Consider the following 19,224-nt stretch of genomic DNA (forward strand, 5'->3'; position numbering starts at 1 on the left):
GGGCTTGCTGTCAGGAAAGAAATAAAGAGCTTTGGTGGAGAAGTGGGCTAATGCCTCCCTAAGTAACACCAGCTGCCTGCAATTATTGCAGGTTCGCATCCCACCAGGCTCAAGGTTGACTCAGCCTTCCATCCTCCCGAGGTAGGTAAAATTAAGCTGACCTTGTATTAATGCCGCTTGGGGGGTGTATGAAAGCCCTAATAAGCAGGCATATACATAGAATGAAGGCTACTGCTAAGCTTGTAAGCCGCCCTGAGTCTTCGGAGAAGGGCGGGATATAAATGGAATTAAAATAAATAAAATAAAATAAAAAATAATAAGCAGGCATATACATAGAATGAAGGCTACTGCTAAGCTTGTAAGCCGCCCTGAGTCTTTGGAGAAGGGCGGGATATAAATGGAATTAAAAAAAACAAAAAACAGAAAATTGCTGAGAAATGTGAACATTCTTTGACTTCCTTGGATCTTGGATTAACATTAATCAATAATAAATTGATGTCACCAGAAAAAAATAATAATGATTTAGCAGTCCCAAGTAATAGGCCTTTAAATGGACACAAAAGCCTTGGTCTTGCATGTACCCAGATAACACACATGGGACAATTTATCTATACTTTATTCTTTCTTGAATAATCCTGGCAATTGAATGTATCTGTGAATGATTTCATTAAAAATAGTTGGCTGGATTCAGAATAATTTACATTGCATTTCCCAATCCTGTGTCACTTATGATAATGTCCTAAAGTTCTAAGAATCCAGAAATATCGTAATCAAGGAGAGAACCAACCTAGAACTAAGGAGAAACTTCCTGACAGTGAGAACAATTAACCAGTGGAACTGCTTGCCTCTAGAAGTTGTGGGTGCTCCATCACTGGAGGCTTTTAAGAAAAGACTGGACAGCCATTTGTCTGGAAAGGTATAGATGAAGGGGGTTGGACTAGAAGACCTCCAAGCTCCTTTGTTATTCTGATCTATATATTATTCTTTTAGAGTGCTGGTGAGAATTGCCATGTTATTTTTGCTTTCTTCCCAACAAAACTGGTGGCTCCCAAGTTAGTAATGGTTAAAATAAATCCTCTTTTTATGAACTTATGTGACTAGGCTCATACGTTTTGCTAAACCATGGCTGGGTTTAAGCAACACTTTAAGTTGAAGCCAAGACACCCTTGCATGGCTTCTGAATGTAGTCTGTTACTACATTTGCCTAGATCCAATCCACTTCGTTTTAGTTTCTAACGCCCCTTTACCTGTTCGCTCATCACTTGATTTTCTAGGAGACAACGTGTGAAATATAAATACATGAGCCTGTCAAGAGTTTCACATAAATTGAGGATTTCTCATTAATCTGAGTGTTGAGGAATATTCTATACAACTCTTAATAAATGAGGATAATTTTCCAGTGCTGAAACTAGTAGAAGGCAATCAGGTTTTATTGTACTGGGATCCATTCATAAATTGAAAACATTCAGAACTTTGCATTGCCATGATTTCCTGGTTGGTTCAGGTCTTTAATTAGGACTATAAACCAAATTCAAATAATCTGGATTAACAAGAAAGTACTGCATTCCTTTTTTAATAGTATACTCATGAGGAAAATATCTGATAGGAAATAAGTAACTGACAGATCAGTGATTTCATCCAATTTGTAAAGGATTGATTTATGGTTTGGTAACCTCAAGGAAAGCAATTTAATTTAGCTAAAGTCAATTGAAAGAAAGCTCTGTGCCCTAATATACCACAAATATTAACAAATTTAATAGCAATCCTCTTTCCCAGACTTACTCTACTGAGTCTAAGGTAGAGAAACACAATTTGGAACACTCAAAATGCATTATAATTCTCAGCATTCTTGATGAGAAGGCATAAATTAAATTTGCATTAAGTCAATAAAACTCAGCAGTATAGCTAGGCCTCTTGGGGAAAGACAGTTATATTCAAACTTTAAAAAGTAAAGTAAGTCATGGCTTAGATACAAGCTCCCATTGCATCAATTGAGTCTTTATGTTACTCACAATTTCACAAGACCACAATCATTCCATTTATTAAAAGGTGAGGGTCAAGTTAAAAACCTTCATGTCATATCCCTCCCTCTCAAATTTCTCTATTAGCTTACACTGCAGCCTTGTCAAATTTATCTTCACAATGCAGAGTTACTCCGCAATAAAAAAAGCTGACAACTAAAAAAAAGCACTTGCAATGAAACCTGGAACATATATTAATGGTTCTCTATTGTGGGATATATTGCAAGAATGTTTTTACACCACTGATCATTACAAAAAGAAGGGCTAGATAATTTGAATTAAAATACCAAGATACAACAAAACCTTTAAAAGAGTAAGCAATCAAAACTGAATAACTTGAAGGAGTCCAGTCCCAAGGGACTCCAGTTCTACTTCCCATAGAATCCAATGGGACAGCAATCACCTTGGATGGAAGTCTTCCCATGGTTTCCATCTCTACAGAGTTTGACCTGATTTGAACTTTATTGACCTTCCTGTTGTGATCCACTGAAAATGCAGACCTTTTGTGATCAAACCACCAGCACAGAAGACCATGAAAACATGCTGTAAAACTAGAGAACTCCCACCAAAATGGCAGAATGTCCTCAAACATCTTCTCCGTTTTCACTGATGGAGACAGTATGTATTTTAATGGTGGGTATTTGCTGGTCCTTCGGGTTTTCTCCTGATGTGTTTGCACAGCAGCACTCTCTCAGGAAACCTTTGCTTTTCACTTTGGCCCTAGAACAGCTGGACCTCTCTTTCAGAGCACTGCTCTTGGTCGACATGCTTTGCACGGCTGAAAAAAGTTTCCATTCGCACACGCCATCTGATTTGGAAATTTTATAGAAGTGTTCTCCAGAGCCAACAGGTATACGTACGATATCTTTAGGAGCTTCAGCAACGTGGTTGCTTGGGTGATTGAGAGTGAAGCTCAAGGAGTATTTGTTGGAGGAATACTTCCTGTGGAGACACTGGGCTCTTAGGATATTTTGGAATGCTTTTTTAAACTCTTGACTCGAACAAGGGTAAATGATGGGGTTGATGCAGCTGTTTAGATAGCCAAGCCAAAAGGCAATTTTAAAAATGGTATTGGAGGGCTTGCTGTCAGGAAAGAAAGAACCTGAAATGGAAACAAAAGCAAAAAAAAGAATTTTAATGGATTTATAAGCAACTTTAGAGGATCAAGGGGTAAGAAATCAAAGCGAATACTTTTTTTTCCAAAATTTCTAATTGTTAGTCATTATGAGTCATCATTCTGGGCAAAAAAAAAATGTATGTGGAGTCCTTGATGCTTTCTGAGCTTGGTTGTTTGGTTGCCAACATTTCACTACCTGAAATGTAACATCATTAGTATACGCTGTGTCTTATCTAGGTGGGTAGGGTGCGGTGATGATGTTTCTTAGTTCGGTAAGACCACCTGCTGCCATTGTCAACCTCCCATCGCCCAGTTTGCTCCCACAGAGTCGGCCTCCTCAGGGTGCCGTCTGCCAGGCAAGGCTGGTTGGCGGCCCCCAGGGGGAGAGCCTTCTCTGTGGGAGTGCCGACCCTCTGGAATGAGCTGCCTCTGGAACTGCAGACGGCCCCTGACCTTCGGTCCTTCCGCCGTGACCTGAAGACATGGTTGTTCCAACAAGCGGGCCTGAACTGATCATGTTTTTTAAATATGGTTTTTATCGGCTTAAATTGTCCTTTATTTCTTTATTTTGTTTAATTCTTTTTTAATCTTTGTATTCTATGTTTTTTAATTTTTTTATTGTTGTGAGCCGCCCTGAGTCCTTAGGGAGAAGGGCGGCATATAAATTTAATAAATAAATAAGTAAATATTAATAATAATAATAATAATAATAATAATAATAATAATAATAATAATAATAATAAGTGAAACACCTTCCAGAAAACAATCAAGCTCAGAGGCCACCAAGGGCTCCATAGTTCATCCCTGAGCAACAGATATTCTCTTCTATTGGAATTGAAAAAATATTTCAGAACATAATGTAAAAAAAATAATCCAGCTAAATGTTTTAAGTCCCTATTTATTTTGCCAGGAGAGGTTGACATATTGAAATCGATGCAATCAATGCTCTGAAAGGCTTAATTCTCTCTGAATTTTATTCCATTCTATTTAGCTGCATTACCAATTATCTGAATAATGGCTTATACATTCTGTAGAAGCAAAATACACACACACTTATTTAATGAGATTACCTAGGTGCAGGGAACTAGATGTAGAAGATGATGATGATGATGATGATGATGATGATGATGATGATGATGATGATGACAACAACAACAACAACAACAACAACAATAATAATAATAATAATAATAATAATAATAATAATAATAATAATAGAAAGACCTTGGAGGTCATTTATTCCAACCCCCTATCCAGGAAAGGCAACCTTGGCTCTTTTATGACTCATGGACTTCAACTCCCAGAATTCCTGAGCCAGCATGCTAGCACTGATGATATTAGGTAATGAAACATCTGCCAGAAAACAACCAAGCTCAGAGAGCACTGAGGATCCCTCATTTCAAACCTGAGCTACAAATATTCCCCTTTATTAGTAATAATCCCTTGGATTTATGGGAATCAATTCTGAGCAAACCTGCATGGAATTGTGTTGTAGAGACAAGTTTTATTTCAGAGGATCACTTTTCTTTTAAAATCAACCCAGTGCTACCTTCCCTGTGCAGTGTATGAGCACAACTATCAAAAGGACTTCCAAGAAACTTGGAAGGAGAACATGAATATGAGTTCAAAAGAAGCTGAATTGCCTGGAAGTAATTTTAGATCAACAGTACATGACCTGCTTATCTGCTTACAGGCAGCTTGTGCTTCTGAACTCCTGCCCAATTGCATGAATCATTTCCAACATCTGATCTGTGAGATTGGGATGACAGTGATGGAGGATCAAGCTTTGCAAGTGATCCATTGGGTTGCTAGTGGGAGGGAAACATAAGGCAGTGTGGCACTATCAATCAACCTGGCTAAGATTGCTTATGTTGAGACACCGGTGTGAAGAGAAACATAGGTGCTAATCCCCACATCTTAACTTGTCCTGCAGTAAATGATTGGTACCAACCAGAATATTGTTACTGAAGCTATTCAGGTGAAGCAAATATTTTGGAAACATCTCATAGACTGGAGGAAAAGGAGTTAAAATGGCCTTTTGGATCATTCAGACTAGATGTGTCCTAAGTAGTAGACTTAGAATAACATTTATCAAACATAATATACAAGCAGAGCAATATATTTGCAGAGCACAGCAATAATGGCCAGAGAGATCTAGCGCTATAATTATTTTGCTTAACACTGAGCTTTAACGTCTCTTCCTATCTCCAATACACAGGTCTGATATTGAAGTCAATAGCTGAATTATTAGCCTTTTTATTAGTTTAAAGTGAATAGAAAGTGAGATGGGGAAAACAGAAAGGCCAGGTTTTAGAGAGGCCAGATAGTCTGAAGTTGTTAAAGGTAAAGAGCATCTTCAGGATTCAGAAACTGAGATAATAACTATTTACAGTTGTTTCTGCAAGAAAAGTGGTTAACGCTTATAATAATTAAACTAAATACAAAGTTAAGAGGCATTCGGTAAGGCAGCTTTTAAGAAGTTATTGTTTCCATGCAGTTAAATTGACTATTCAGTCTGCGCATTAATGGTAAATTTCAGCATTGTACGATGACATTCCCAAAAGCCTCTTTGCTTCACGTTTAAATCAACATACAGTATAGGACACTTTAGAGAGTTGCTGATGGAATTTAATAATCATTCCTAATTTCAGCCCCCTTTTTAAAAGACTCTAAGGAACATCTGCAGACCTATTTTCATCTTTCCATTCTATGCTGTACAAACTGGACTTCTGAATCAGTTTCTTTCTATGAAACTGATCGAAATTGGTTGCTGGTAGCTTGCCAAAATAAACAGAAATGTGGTGAATTAATTTCATCTAGGTCTTAAAATGCTGGATTGCTTTCCTTTATTAAACAGGCCAAGAGGTAATATTTCAAGAACTTGGTAAGAGACTGTGGGATTTAGGGAGTTGCTATTCAGCAACATCTGGAACAGCTCAGGTGGCTGAATTAGGGATTTAAAGAGTAAAATTATCATTCTTAATAGGATCCAGAAACAGATGGGAAATCAATGAAGGTAGTTTGGAGAAATCATCCCCTGCTGTCTTGGAGTCATCAAGTGGATGTTATATTTTGCATGAGAATAAGTTTTTATTTTATTTTTTTCAAATCCCACAAGTTAGTTATTTTGTGCTGTATCTGTCCAAGGTTTCTTACCCATCTTTACGCAAAAGTCTTCAGGCAATCTCTTTAACGACTCTATTAAAACAAGACTAGAACAGAAAAATACTATTATAAAATAGCAAAATCATGACTGGGATGGTTCACCATGACCGTTCATGGTTATGATGATATGCTTAAACCAATCAAAGGCACAGTGGCTGCCTTTAGGCTTAATTTTAACCTTGGTAAGGGTTTTTTTGTGGCTTAGTAATGGTGTGTGAGCCCAAACTGCTCAGTTAATTCATGATTTAATGTTTGTAAAGGTAGAAAAATGTGTTAATTCAGTAACCAATATATATTGCATTAATCCAGCAATTGTCACATAGCATGGTTAATGCATGAGGATGACTAATTCCAAAGCATATTATTGTCAAGTGCCAGGGTAATCAGGTGATTCAGGCAGTTCAAATGAGTATAAAGATTTATTGCAATCTTAAGCTCTCTACAAAAATCTGACCTACTAACAGTCAAGAAAAATGGGTGGGAATAAAAGCATTCAAAGTGGGCCAGACCTAGATCTCTTGTGGGCACTCAGGGACTCATCATTTATGATGTGTTTGACCCCCTCAGGCGGGCTCAGCCTTTTCATCTACAATTATAGGTTTACATATGCCCTGTGAACCGCCCTGAGTCCCTACCAAGGAGAAGGGCGGTATGTTTATGTTTTATTTGTTTATGTTTTATTTAATTTATATACCGCCCTTCTCCCTGGGGACTCAGGGCGGTTCACAGGGCATATAAATACAAATACAATACTATACAAAAGTTAAAACAAAGATTAAATCAGTGCCCAATTAAAAACAATAATGCAATCTAAAATAACAATTTAAAACCCAGCTCCCCCATCAGGCCAGACCGGCCAATTCAAACAAATGGGTCTTCAGACCACGACGGAAAGTTCGGAGGTCTGATGCCGTCCGGAGCTCCACCGGCAGTTGGTTCCACAAAGCCGGGGCACCCACAGAGAAGGCTCTCCCCCTGGGGGCCGCCAGTCGGCATTCCCTGACCGGAGGCACCCTGAGGAGGCCCTCTCTGTGGGAACGCACAGGGCGGAGGGGAGTTGAAGCCGGCAGCAGGTGGTCCCCGAGGTACCCCGGACCCATGCCATGTAGGGACTTAAAGATCATAACTAAGACCTTGAACCTCACCCGGAAGACAACTGGTAACCAATGCAGCTCGTGGAGCAAAGGTGTAACATGGGAGTACCGGGAAACTCCCAAGACAACTCTCGCTGCCGCATTCTGTACCAGTTGGAGCCTCCGAGTGGTCTTCAAGGGAAGCCCCATGTAGAGAGCATTACAGTAGTCAAGGCGAGAGGTCACGAGCGCATGAGTGACCGTGCACAGGGCATCCCGGTCCAGATAGGGCCGCAACTGGCGCACCAGGCGAACCTGGGCAAAAGCCCCCCTAGTCATGGCCACTACATGATCTTCTAGGGTAAGCCGTGAATCTAGGAGGACTCCCAAGTTGCGAGCCCTATCCACGGGGGGTAAGAGCTCACCCCCCATAGAAAGAGATGGAACATTTTGAATGTCCCGGGATGCCGGAATGCACAGCCACTCAGTCTTGTCAGGGTTGAGCTGAAGTCTGTTCCTCCCCATCCAGACCCGAACCGCCTCCAGGCAACGGGACATCACAGCGAGGGCATCACTGGGGTGGTTTGGGGTCGAAAAGAAAAGTTGGGTATCATCGGCATATTGATGATACCTAACTCCAAAACCACAAATGATCTCACCCAGCGGTTTCATGTAGATGTTGAACAGGAGAGGCGAGAGAACCGACCCCTGAGGAACTCCACAAACGAGAGACCTCGGGGCCGATCTCTGCCCCCCTGCCAACACCGACTGCGAACGTCCCAGGAGATAGGAGGAGAACCACCGAAGAACCGTGCCTCCCACTCCCAATCCCCTGAGACGCCGCAGCAAGATACCATGGTCGATGGTATCGAAAGCCGCCGAGAGGTCTAATAGGACTAGGACAGAGGAATATCCCCTGTCCCGAGCCCTCCAGAGATCATTCACCAGAGCGACCAATGCCGTCTCCATGCTGTACCCGGGCCTGAAACCCGATTGGTAGGGGTCCAGATAATCCGCTTCATCCAGGACCAGAGGGAGCTGATGCGCCACCACACTCTCAACAACCTTCGCAAGAAAGCGAAGGTTGGAGACTGGACGAAAGTTGTTCAATACAGCTGGGTCCAAGGCAGGCTTCTTGAGGAGAGGTCTCACCACCGCCTCCTTCAAGACGGTGGGGAAATAACCCTCACTCAAAGAAGCAGATATAACCGCCTGGAGCCAGCCTCGTGTCCTCTCCCTAGCTGCATAAACCAGCCAGGAAGGGCACGGATCCAACAAACATGTGGAGGAGCTCAGCCTCCCAATAATCCTGTCCACTTCATCAGGGGTCACAGAATCAAACTCTTCCCAGATAACATTGACAAGACCGTCCGTGTCCTGATCGCCTGACTCTGCCCAGCTGGAGTCCAAACCGGTCCGAATCCGAGCGATTTTATCCGACAGATGTTGACTAAATTCCTCGGCACGACCCTGCAAGGGATCCTCCCTCACCTCCTGATTGAGAAGTGAGCGAGTCACCCTAAACAGGGCGGCCGGGCGATTATCTGCGGACGCAATGAGGGTAGAGAAGTAATTACACCTCGCCACCCTCATCGCTGCGAGATAAGACCTAATATAGGTTCTTAACCGCAACCGATCGGGTTCGGATCGGCTCGACCTCCAACAGCTCTCTAGGCCCCGTTTCCGACGCTTCATCTCCCGGAGCTCCGCGGAGAACCATGGAGCTCGCTGGGATCTGCGCCGGGTCAGGGGCCGCAAGGGTACAACCCGGTCAAGTGCCTCAGTGGCTGCCCTTTCCCAGGTTTCCACTAAGGCATCCGGTATACAAATTAAATAAAACTAAACTAAACTAAACTAAACATGACATGGAGTACTCAATGGCATATCTCACAAGTATGTGTGGGTATATCAGAGAGAAAGAAACCAAATATGTAGTATTAGAAACTAGAAATGCAATAGAAAAATAGCACTTTGCATGAATTCATTCAGGTCAACACGAAGATATATGGGGAATATTTACTAGCCATGCAATCTGGAAACTTTTTAGCCTGAATGCTGAGAGCAAAACTTGGGTCTTCACCTAAGCAAAGTATGATCTTCTGCATGCTGAGTTTATCCCCCTCCCAAAAAACTTTTAAAATATTGTTATATTATCTTCGTTTCTGCCCAAGTTTGCATTGAATGCTCAAGTACAGCTTTTAACTCCGACACTGAAAGAAGTAATTATAATGTGGAAAGCAAAATGGCCATCTTTCACATTCTCTAGCAGTGGTGGGAGGGTGGGTGGGTGGGTAGGGAAGATATGTAGAGGTAAAGTAACCTCAATCAGAAAAAATGGTTTCAGCTTGTTCTTAACACAAAATTAGCAAGCTGTCATCCCCTCCCTTAATAACAGTGCCATTCTACCTTCATGTAAGTAAAGACTAAGATGACAGGTGTATCAAACATTTTGATTACATCTTTGAAAAAGAGAGAGTGCACTTTGGATAATTTGCATCTTGTAAAACAAGATTATTGCAGCATTTTCCAAAGTGGCATGAATGTTTTTAATAGAACAGAATACTTTATTTGGTCAGGTGTGGTTAGACATGTAAAGAATTTGTCTCCGGCAACTAAGCTCTCAGTGTGTGTACAAAACAACAAAGAAATAATAATCACAATAATGATACCAATAAGAGAAGATAGTAGAAAAAGATGAGGATAATTGTAATACAGCCATACTACATGGATAAATATACTTAGACATAAGACAGTATGTCTTGTGTCTAAATATATTAATATATAGTATTAAGTATATTAAGATATGTCAGTAGTGACATATGTGGGCTCATGCTGTCACATCAATGCCCTGACTTGCATACCTGTGTCAAATATGCATGTGCAGGATTATGGTATTTGTATTATGAAGTTAGCACATATATGGGTCATTTTATTTATTAGATTTCTATGCTGCTCATCTCATCTAGAGGCGAGATTTGATATTATTAGGGTTTGTTCCAAAAGCCATTGTCACCATCATCAACAAGAAATGGTGATTACTGTAACCTGGAGGTTACAAACACCATCAGGCAAAGATGGAACATGCTTATTTCAGATGATCAGCTGCTTAAGTGTTATAACTGGATTATATTTGAGAAGGTCCATCCAATCAATATTTTCCTTTTTAACAAACTGTTTCTACACCAGTTACACTTTGTTACAACCCTTCTGTTTCTGTCTTGGCCTTTCCTGATACATTTTGATTAATATGCCAGATGGTTTTCTCTTATTCTAAACTATAAACTTAGTTTATGGTCTCTTATTCAGAGGTTCTGTGTGAATAATCAGACCAAAGATAACTGATTTAAATCAATTCAGAACATTAATTCAATTTCACTTGGACATTCCGATTGAATAGATTTATATTTCCAAAACATTTTGGGAACAGATATTTCTACACACGTTAGACTCTCATCCAAATTGTCTAATTCAATGTAAAAATATTTGATTCAACATTTTGGATCGCCTTCATTTTCAGATTGAATCTCAGAACTAAGATACACATAACTCCTAGTGTATCCTTCAACAGGTATTACTTAATATTATTAGTCATTGAATTAAAATAATCCTTAAGATATGGCTATCTGCCAATATTAAGTTATTTGTAATTTTTTTCAGCACTGTACACTCTGCTAGATAGATTTTGCAAATATTTTGCCATTTAGCCAGAATATTGAGTATGTGGAAATGTAAAGGTTAAATGTTCTTTAACTGAAATGCCTCTAGGTAGTCCTGTTTTCAAAAACTCATTTTTTAAAAAAATATTACCTGCATTGACGATGTCCCAGGTGAACCCAGAATTTTTTAAAAATGTAATGCATGTTAGCTAGCACTTCTTGATTGGATTTTGATGTTGATATCCAGAAACTTTAATTATCATATTGCTCAATAAGAAAAGAACTTCTCCTGAACATCAGAGAAACATTCTAAATCCATGCATCAAATCAAATCCACTTTCAAAAAATTGCTACAAAGTTATCAAGGACATTCAGTACAGTCTGTTGTTCTGCTTCAGTTTAAAAATTTACACTTTATATGAAAAAAGGAGAAACAGGCATATCACAAAATGAACAAAAACCCTCCAGTGTTGTCATCCCTTTATGAAATATGGTTAGATGTCACATGGGACATCCTTAGAAAATAAGATAAAAACAATTGGGGGGGATTGTTATCTGCTATTTGACTAGTGTTACCCCCTAAGAAAGAAAGGTAAAGTTGGACAGTTGAGCAATTTTGGAAAAATGGGATACAGAAAGCGAGTGGTTGGGAGGAAACTCAACAGGTTGTCTTCTTAAAAATGGGTCTTTTAAGACTAGCAGTGCTTACCACAATAGCCATTTTGTGAATCAGTGAATCATTTTCTCCTAGGGGATAATTTTTTGTCATGCCTCTGATATGTTCAAAAAGGCTTGACATCCCCCTTTCAATAGTTGGATCAATGTTCTTGTCTCAAAGGTGCTTTTTCAAAAGGCAACTGGGCTTTCTTTGATTTTCCTTGAAGACATTTCACCTATCATCCAAGAAGCGTCATCGGTTTTGGTGGGGAAGATGGAAGGCTTAGTTCTCACAGGATTCCTGTCAGAACCAAGCCTTCCATTTCCCCGACCATTCTCCCAGAACTGATGAAGCTTCTTGGATAAGAAACTAAACATCTTCAAGGAAAAACAAAGAAAAAAAAAGACCAGTTGCCTTTTGTAAAAGCACCTTTGAGTCAGTCATGATCAGGATGACTGAGAATCTCCATAGACATCAATGTTCTTATTTCTAGCAGAAATCTACAGAATAAAATTTAACTTTTCATTAGACAGATGGAGGGATGGCTCCAAACTACAGATGGTTCGATAAAAAGAAATGAACAGCTCCTCTTGCATGGAAAGCAAGAATATAGTTTCACTCAACAGCAAATTTTGTCTTGATGGATTACTTAAAAACAATAATGAAAACCGTCAGATCATCCTAGACAGAAATAGGTGCTGTTTTACTATGCACAGAGATATTTTGGATTTTCCTAGGGGGAACATTTTAGGCTGTTAATTGCCTATGCCCCCACGTTCTGCTAGTTTAGGAGTGAAATAATCCTAAGAAAATTTACAATTTGATTCCTGTGGATTGTGTAATCTAGCCATTGAGCATTTGTAAACTCAGAAAGGCTTGAGTGATGAACTAGTTCTGTCCTTCAGAGTGCAGAAAATCCTTGGTCAGAAAAGGCAGATGAATGTGAATTTTAAAAACACAATGTAAAATAAATGACACAAATCATTTGGAGCATATCCTAATGGGATTTCTATGTGTTGGCAGAATCTGCTTTGAGGAAACACAATATCATGTTCATTTTCCCTGTTGGTGGGCCAACAGATTGCCTGGACTTCTTTAATACAATGACACCTTGCCAGATATTTGGTCTTCCAGGAACTGAGGCCCTTTATCCCTATTGTAATGAGCCAATATGCAGGCATTCTGACCTCTGAAAAATTATACTCTTCAAACAGTTGGATCTGGCCCAAGGGATCAGTTGGTGATCAGGTGTCAACTTCAAAGCAGTAATGAGGCACTAAAAAGTCAATGCTTCCTGACTTCACAAAGTGAAATTAACACAAGTTATAATAACCTTTCCTAACCTTATGGCTACCAGACATATTTGGTTTCCACAATCTCTGAATAAGCATGCTCTTTGGCTAAGATCGTAAGATATCAGGGCAGTTAAATTTAACCTATGTGAAATGCATTATTGTGGAGAAAGTTATATAATGATGCTTGGTGACACCCTGTTTTATTATGGCCAAGGCTTTTTTTTCCCATTTCATACTTTACTATTAGAACTTTGAGGTGAACCAATCTATTCCAGCAAATTTATTAATTAATGCCTGGGGAAGCTAAGTCTCTCTAGATTTCAAGTGATCTCTTTCACATTCCTACTTGTAGAGATAAGGTCCTGGTACATGGCCTTGGAGAAATGGTTACGAAACAGAAGCATGCTTTAAATTCAGGAAACAGAGAAAGTATTAGTAAGAAGCTCATATTGTCTCGCCCTAATACCCTGGTATATAAGAGGGAGGGTAAGGAAGACACTGCCAAGCTTTCAAAATTGTGTTCCAATTTAATAATTTTGATAATATTGTATAACCTGTTTCCAAACAAGTCCTATATTGAAGGGCTGATATTATCTTTGGCCCATGTTGATGAAAGTTGCTAGCTAGATGGTAAGTCCAGTATTATCTGGACTTTGTTATACCTTTCAACAAGTGACCATTTTTGTTATAAAACAGCTGGAGTAATTTCCATGTTATTTTGTTTTCTAAGTGGAAAAAAATATGTCAGCACTTCTCTTTATACTGAAATATATTCACTAAACTGACTTAAACACGAAATCCAATGGGAATGAAGACTTGGCCAGGATTCAGCAGTAAACAGCCCCATTTCTTTTTTTGCCACGTTGTAATCTCGTAAGAAGGGAGATAGATGATATAATGGTGTTCAAAGATTTTAATATCCCAGTGAATTCTGAGGGCAGCTGTTGGGTCTATTAAAAGCTCAGCCAGACCCTAAGCCTTTGACTGATAATTTATCTTCAGTACTCAGGGTAGCTAACTTTGAATATTTGCCTCTTTTACAAATGCTGTTGTTTTTAACAGATTAAGGGAGGCTATTTTCAATGTAGGAAATAAAGTTACTGTACTGGGTTTCAGTGATAATGCAGAATATATTGCAGACTTTTTATTGCAGGTTTGTTATCAAATATTGTCAAATGTTTTTTTTTCCCTAAGGTCGCTATCATATATTGGCAAACTGTCAATTTTACTTTGGTTGGTTGGTGGTTGTGGATTGCATATCCCTTTATTCTAATTTCAATTTAGAAAGCCCAGATAAAAGTTTGCACAGATTCTTAAATGTTCTTTTAAAAAAAGTGTTCGCCACCAATGAAAGAGTTATGTATGTAATATGGTTTCTTTTTATCATGCCTGAGGTTTATAGATTAAAGACTTGGTTGACCAAATGGTTTGGCTCTAGATTTTGCATTTGTGGCTAAGCCCAGACAGATTTGCCTATTATTGTTTTCAGTTCTTTATCTGTGTGATAGAAATGATGGATTCATCATGAATCGAATTCACCAAGGAAAAACATTTTTCCCTTGCTTATGAGATTATGAAACTAGGGTTTCTTAATGGATTGTTGCCCTCAAAACCTAGGCTAGCTACTTAAAAGCAGGATTAGTTAGGCCAGGGGTGTCAAACTCAATTTCATTGAGGGCCGCATCAGCATTGCGGTTGCCCTCCGGGGGGCCGGGTGGGCGTGGCCAGGGTGGGCGTGGCTAGAGTGCAAATGGCCTACTGGGTGGGCGTGGCCAGCTCTACATCATTTGCATCAAGAGTGCCTATGGGGGCCTGGGGAGGAGTGGGACAGATCTGAGGGTCTCTGGCAGAAGGAGGGTCTCTGGGCCAGGGCCAAGGCAGTGGGGGCCGTTCCCTCACTGTTTCCAGGATGGCTTCGTGGGCCGCATGAAACCACTTCGTGGGCCGCATCCGGCCCCCGGGCCTTGTGTTTGACATGTCTGAGTTAGGCAGTTGTCTCCCATTATAGTGTGGGATTTTGTATTCATCTCTTGTTGATAATATGGAGTATGTTGCTATAGTTTGAATCTTGAGTATTTTTCATTTAAGGCCTATGATCCTACATACTTTGTTTAAATTACTAATTACTAGTGTCATTTTAATTTTAAGATTGTAACCCACCCAGATGGTAAGATGGGTGGCCAATAAATTTTACAAATAAAACAAAACAAACAACCCCCCCCCAAATAAATAGCTATGTTGAACTGACCATATTTGTGGGGAAAAAAGCAGCAAGCAAAAGGATTGTGCTCATTGACATACTGTAATTCTGAATCCATTGGTCTTATATAAAAGAGCCTTGGTGGAGCAGTGGGCTAATGCCTCCTTAAGTAACACCAGCTGCCTGCAGTTAGTGCAGGTTCGAGTCCCACCAGGCTCAAGGTTGACTCAGCCTTCCATCCTTCCGAGGTAGGTAAAATGAGGACCCAGATTGTTGGGGGCAATTAAGCTGACTTTGTAATAATGCCGCTTGGGTGTGTGTGTGAAAGCCCTAATAAGCAGGCATATACATAGAATGAAGGCTACTGCTAAGCTTGTAAGCCGCCCTGAGTCTTCGGAGAAGGGCGGGATATAAATGGAATTAAAATATATGTAGACTAGTCGCAGATCAATATATATCATTTCTCTACACCGAGAATCCATTAAATTCAATCAATTCAACGGGATTACTTTCATTGCTATGTTTTCATTGTACACAAGGTTTATTGCATAACTGTATACAGTAATTCTTTGGTTCTCTCTCTTTCTCCATGATAAGACTTTACTAGAATTACATAGTGTTTCAACTTGAGAGAGACTATCTTTACTTAGGACTGCAGTAGAACAGCAGCAATCAAAACCCTGCTGATTTTTATTTTAACTGAAACATGACTAACGGGACCTAAGCTAACAAAAATAGTAATGACTAAAACAATATATCAATCCTGTGTAGTGTTTGTGTTTGGTGTGAATCAAAGTTTAAGATAACTAGAAGGATTATGTCGATGGAAAAACAATAGAAGAAATGCAGAGCTATGTAGATGGGGCCAGTACTAAAAAAAGAAAAAAAAAGAAAAGAAAAAAAGAGCTTTCAACACATCAGTATTAATTCCCCGTAGCAACAAAGTACAAATATTTTCCTCTTAGCTTTCCTTCTTCAACTGTCTTACATCCGAGGTAAACAAGAAGCAACTCAGAAAATGATTTATTAAATCATTCAGAGTTAGGTGTGGGTGAAAATTTCCCTAGTAATTCATTTTTGCTGCAACTTCTGGTAAACTTTAAGTGGAATCCTGAGATAATGCCAAGTTTGTTAAAAATAGTGATGGCACATCTCCCACTGTAGTGAATGGAAGTTTCAAACGCTTGCAGACCAGTATAAGCTTTTGTGCTCTTCACTGAATATTGAATTTTGAGGCGCACACTTTTGGTGGTGCAGTGGAACAGTAGAATTCATGAATACGCACAGAATTCTACCTCCCATTTGTAATCTGGATTTTCTTGAATGCGTCTCCCATTCTATTTTGAATTATCCATTGCCTTGAGAAAAATAACTTCCCTTCCCTCTCCTCCCCTTTTGTTTCTCTCTCTTCATTTTTGTGAATCAGTATTTTGGATTAGGTTTCTCCAAAACCACTAGCAGCAATGTGTATATTTTTTTTGCAAACATTTTTCCCCAATACAGTAATTTTGTCCCTATTTCCATGAAAGAGGGAATATCTCAACCGATATTAACCATGTGGCAACCTACATTGAAAATAGTGACTATCAGATAAAAATGAAAAAAAAATTGCAGTTATCTGTAAGGTAGTGGCTGTTTTGTCATTGGGTTAACCCTTTTCTCCTTTGCTAGTGATATAGATCTCCTTTTCTTCCTTTCCCCCCCAATACTCTGATTTTGATAGGAAGGAAGAAATAAGAAGACTACAAAGTTATTTGTACAGTTTTGTAATCCCACTGTGGTAGAACATCTTGAGATTCAGCAGCCACAATATTTTCAGGAGTGTCGTATTTGCTACTTCTAAGCAAAATGAAGATAGAAGTGGATGCCTCTCTGATTAACAGCACATCAATTTCTATCCTTTATTCCCGACAGGGCTGAAAACGTCCAGCCTTTGCTCAGCTTGTTGATATCTTTGTCATAATACTTAAAGGAGTTTTTATTGCTCCCTTAGGAGCAATTATATTAATAATCAAGTACATCCTTGGATGCAGAAAAACTGGCTGCCTTGAGCTACAGGGTCAAAGAGATATTTATCATGACATGTTTTCTGATCCATTTTATCTGGAAAACACAGGTTTGCTCCCAAATCCTTCAGCAGACACATTTCTTTCATATAATAAAACACTGTTATTCCAGTTTATGGTTTGCTTTGAGCACATTGCAATTTTCAAAGCTAATTTCTTGGTAAGAAAAGCTTAGATATAAAGAAATCTTTTTCCCCCTCTGACACACAAGCCTTCTGCCACTCCTACTTTACTATCACAAGTGCTTCATGAAACCAGGATTTCTCCAGTTAACTATCAATCCTAATTTGCTCTGAAATAGAGTACAGGTAGTCCTTGTTTAATGAAGGTAATTGGGGCCAGGATTTCTGTTGCTAAGCAAGGCAGTTATAAAGTAAGATGCCACGTGACTGCATTGCTTAATGACAGTGATCCTGGCACTCCCAGTTGACGTTGTTAAGAGAGGCCATTAAGTGAGTCACAAGCAGAGCAGCAAGCAGGTAAGGCAGGGTGTGCAATGGGAAACTGGAAGGAAAGTTTGCAAATGGACATCATGTGACCGGAGACATGGCAACCATCATAAGTGTGAGTTGGTTACCAAGTGCTCAGATCATCGTTACCTGACTGCAAGGGTGCTATTATGGCCACAGCTTCCAGGACCATTAATAAGTCTCCTTTTTCAATATCATTGTAACTTCAAACAAATGGTTATAAGCAAAGGAAACACACTTTGATTATGTTGATGAGCTTGTTGGTACCTTAATTCAAGACAGCAATTTTAATTCAATTCTTATTATTCTCAATTCAATTCTTATGAAATTTGGTGGTATGACTGCCACCAAATTTAAAAGCCCTCCTCACTTCTATCCCCACCATTTATCTGACTGCTGTTGTAATGATCTGTTAAGTATCAGCTCTTCAAAAATGAAACAACAAATCCCCCAGCTTTTTTTAAACAAAGAAAATTGCATAGGACAAAAAAAAAAACCTCTCCACAAAAGTCTCATCTACCAAAAAGAGTGCAATTCTTGTAAAAACCATCCTGTTATTTTCAAACAATGATCCTAGAGATTATTCTGAAATTGCTTGAGTCTGTAAGGCCCAGTTGAAAACTTTGCTGAAAGTTTGTTAATTAGTCTCTTTTTAAAAAAAGATTATTTTTGAACACAGTGCCAACCTAACAAGTAACTGTGTAACAGATCACACAAATGTCCCAGAGCCCAATATGGACACACACCATTGCAAGTCATCCTATCTCCAAACAAACAGCCATTTTTAGCTCTAACACAATTTATTCCCATGCCTATTTGAAATCTGAGAATCAGGCCACATATCTGAAAGGAAAATAATGACATTGTGCCAAGGCTTTCTATGGGTTACTGTAAGTAGTTGTCACTGAATGCCAGATTAAAAGAACCGTGTCTGAACTGCACATGCTGATTTAACTTGATACACAATTGGTTTGCCCTGTGGCTTTGTCCTTTGCCTGGTTCCACAGAGCATCATGCAAGCAAAATGAAGACTAGTTAATACCAACTGCTCTATCATGGAGTTAAAAAGGATATATGAATGAAGGCAATCATACGTGTCCCAGGATAATGTTGCAGGATCCAATCTAGGTCAGTCACCAGAACCAGAGGTTTAATCTTCCAAGCTTTCAGACTTGTGCTGGAGCCCATCCTCAGGAAACTTCTCTCTAACTTTCTGCTAGAGAGAAGTCTCCTGAGGGTGGGCTCCAGGAAAAGACCCAAAGTTTGGAATACTAAACCTATGGTCCCAGTGACTAACCCAAATTGGATCCTAGGCAGGGATATATGAGATCAAAAGGAGGATTTCTGGAGAATTTGGAATCTCCTAGAGCTCTTTAAAAGACTTTCCCCAAATACCAAATCTATATTTGCTTGAAATTTGTTGTCCTTGGGGATGACCCTTACCCTTTCTCTAATACTTCTGCTTCAAACTACTGAAGTCCTCTGATTTCCCTCCAAGGTAAT

The 19,224-nt window shown here is 39.4% G+C and overlaps 1 protein-coding gene across 1 annotated transcript in view; it reads right to left on the reverse strand.

Annotated features, from left to right (window-relative positions):
- Positions 1–533: 533 nt before the first annotated feature.
- The window catches only part of ADRA1A (adrenoceptor alpha 1A), a 32,310-nt gene continuing 13,619 nt past the window's right edge, over positions 534–19,224 (reverse strand). Inside the window, exon 2 of the mRNA XM_083368406.1 lies at positions 534–3,123. Coding sequence (XP_083224532.1) covers positions 2,606–3,123 — 518 coding nt within the window. The 3' untranslated portion in view covers positions 534–2,605. The remainder of the gene's footprint in view (positions 3,124–19,224) is intronic.

This window comes from Vipera ursinii (assembly GCF_947247035.1).
Source record: "Vipera ursinii genome assembly, chromosome: 8".
NCBI classification, from domain to species: Eukaryota; Metazoa; Chordata; class Lepidosauria; order Squamata; family Viperidae; genus Vipera; species Vipera ursinii.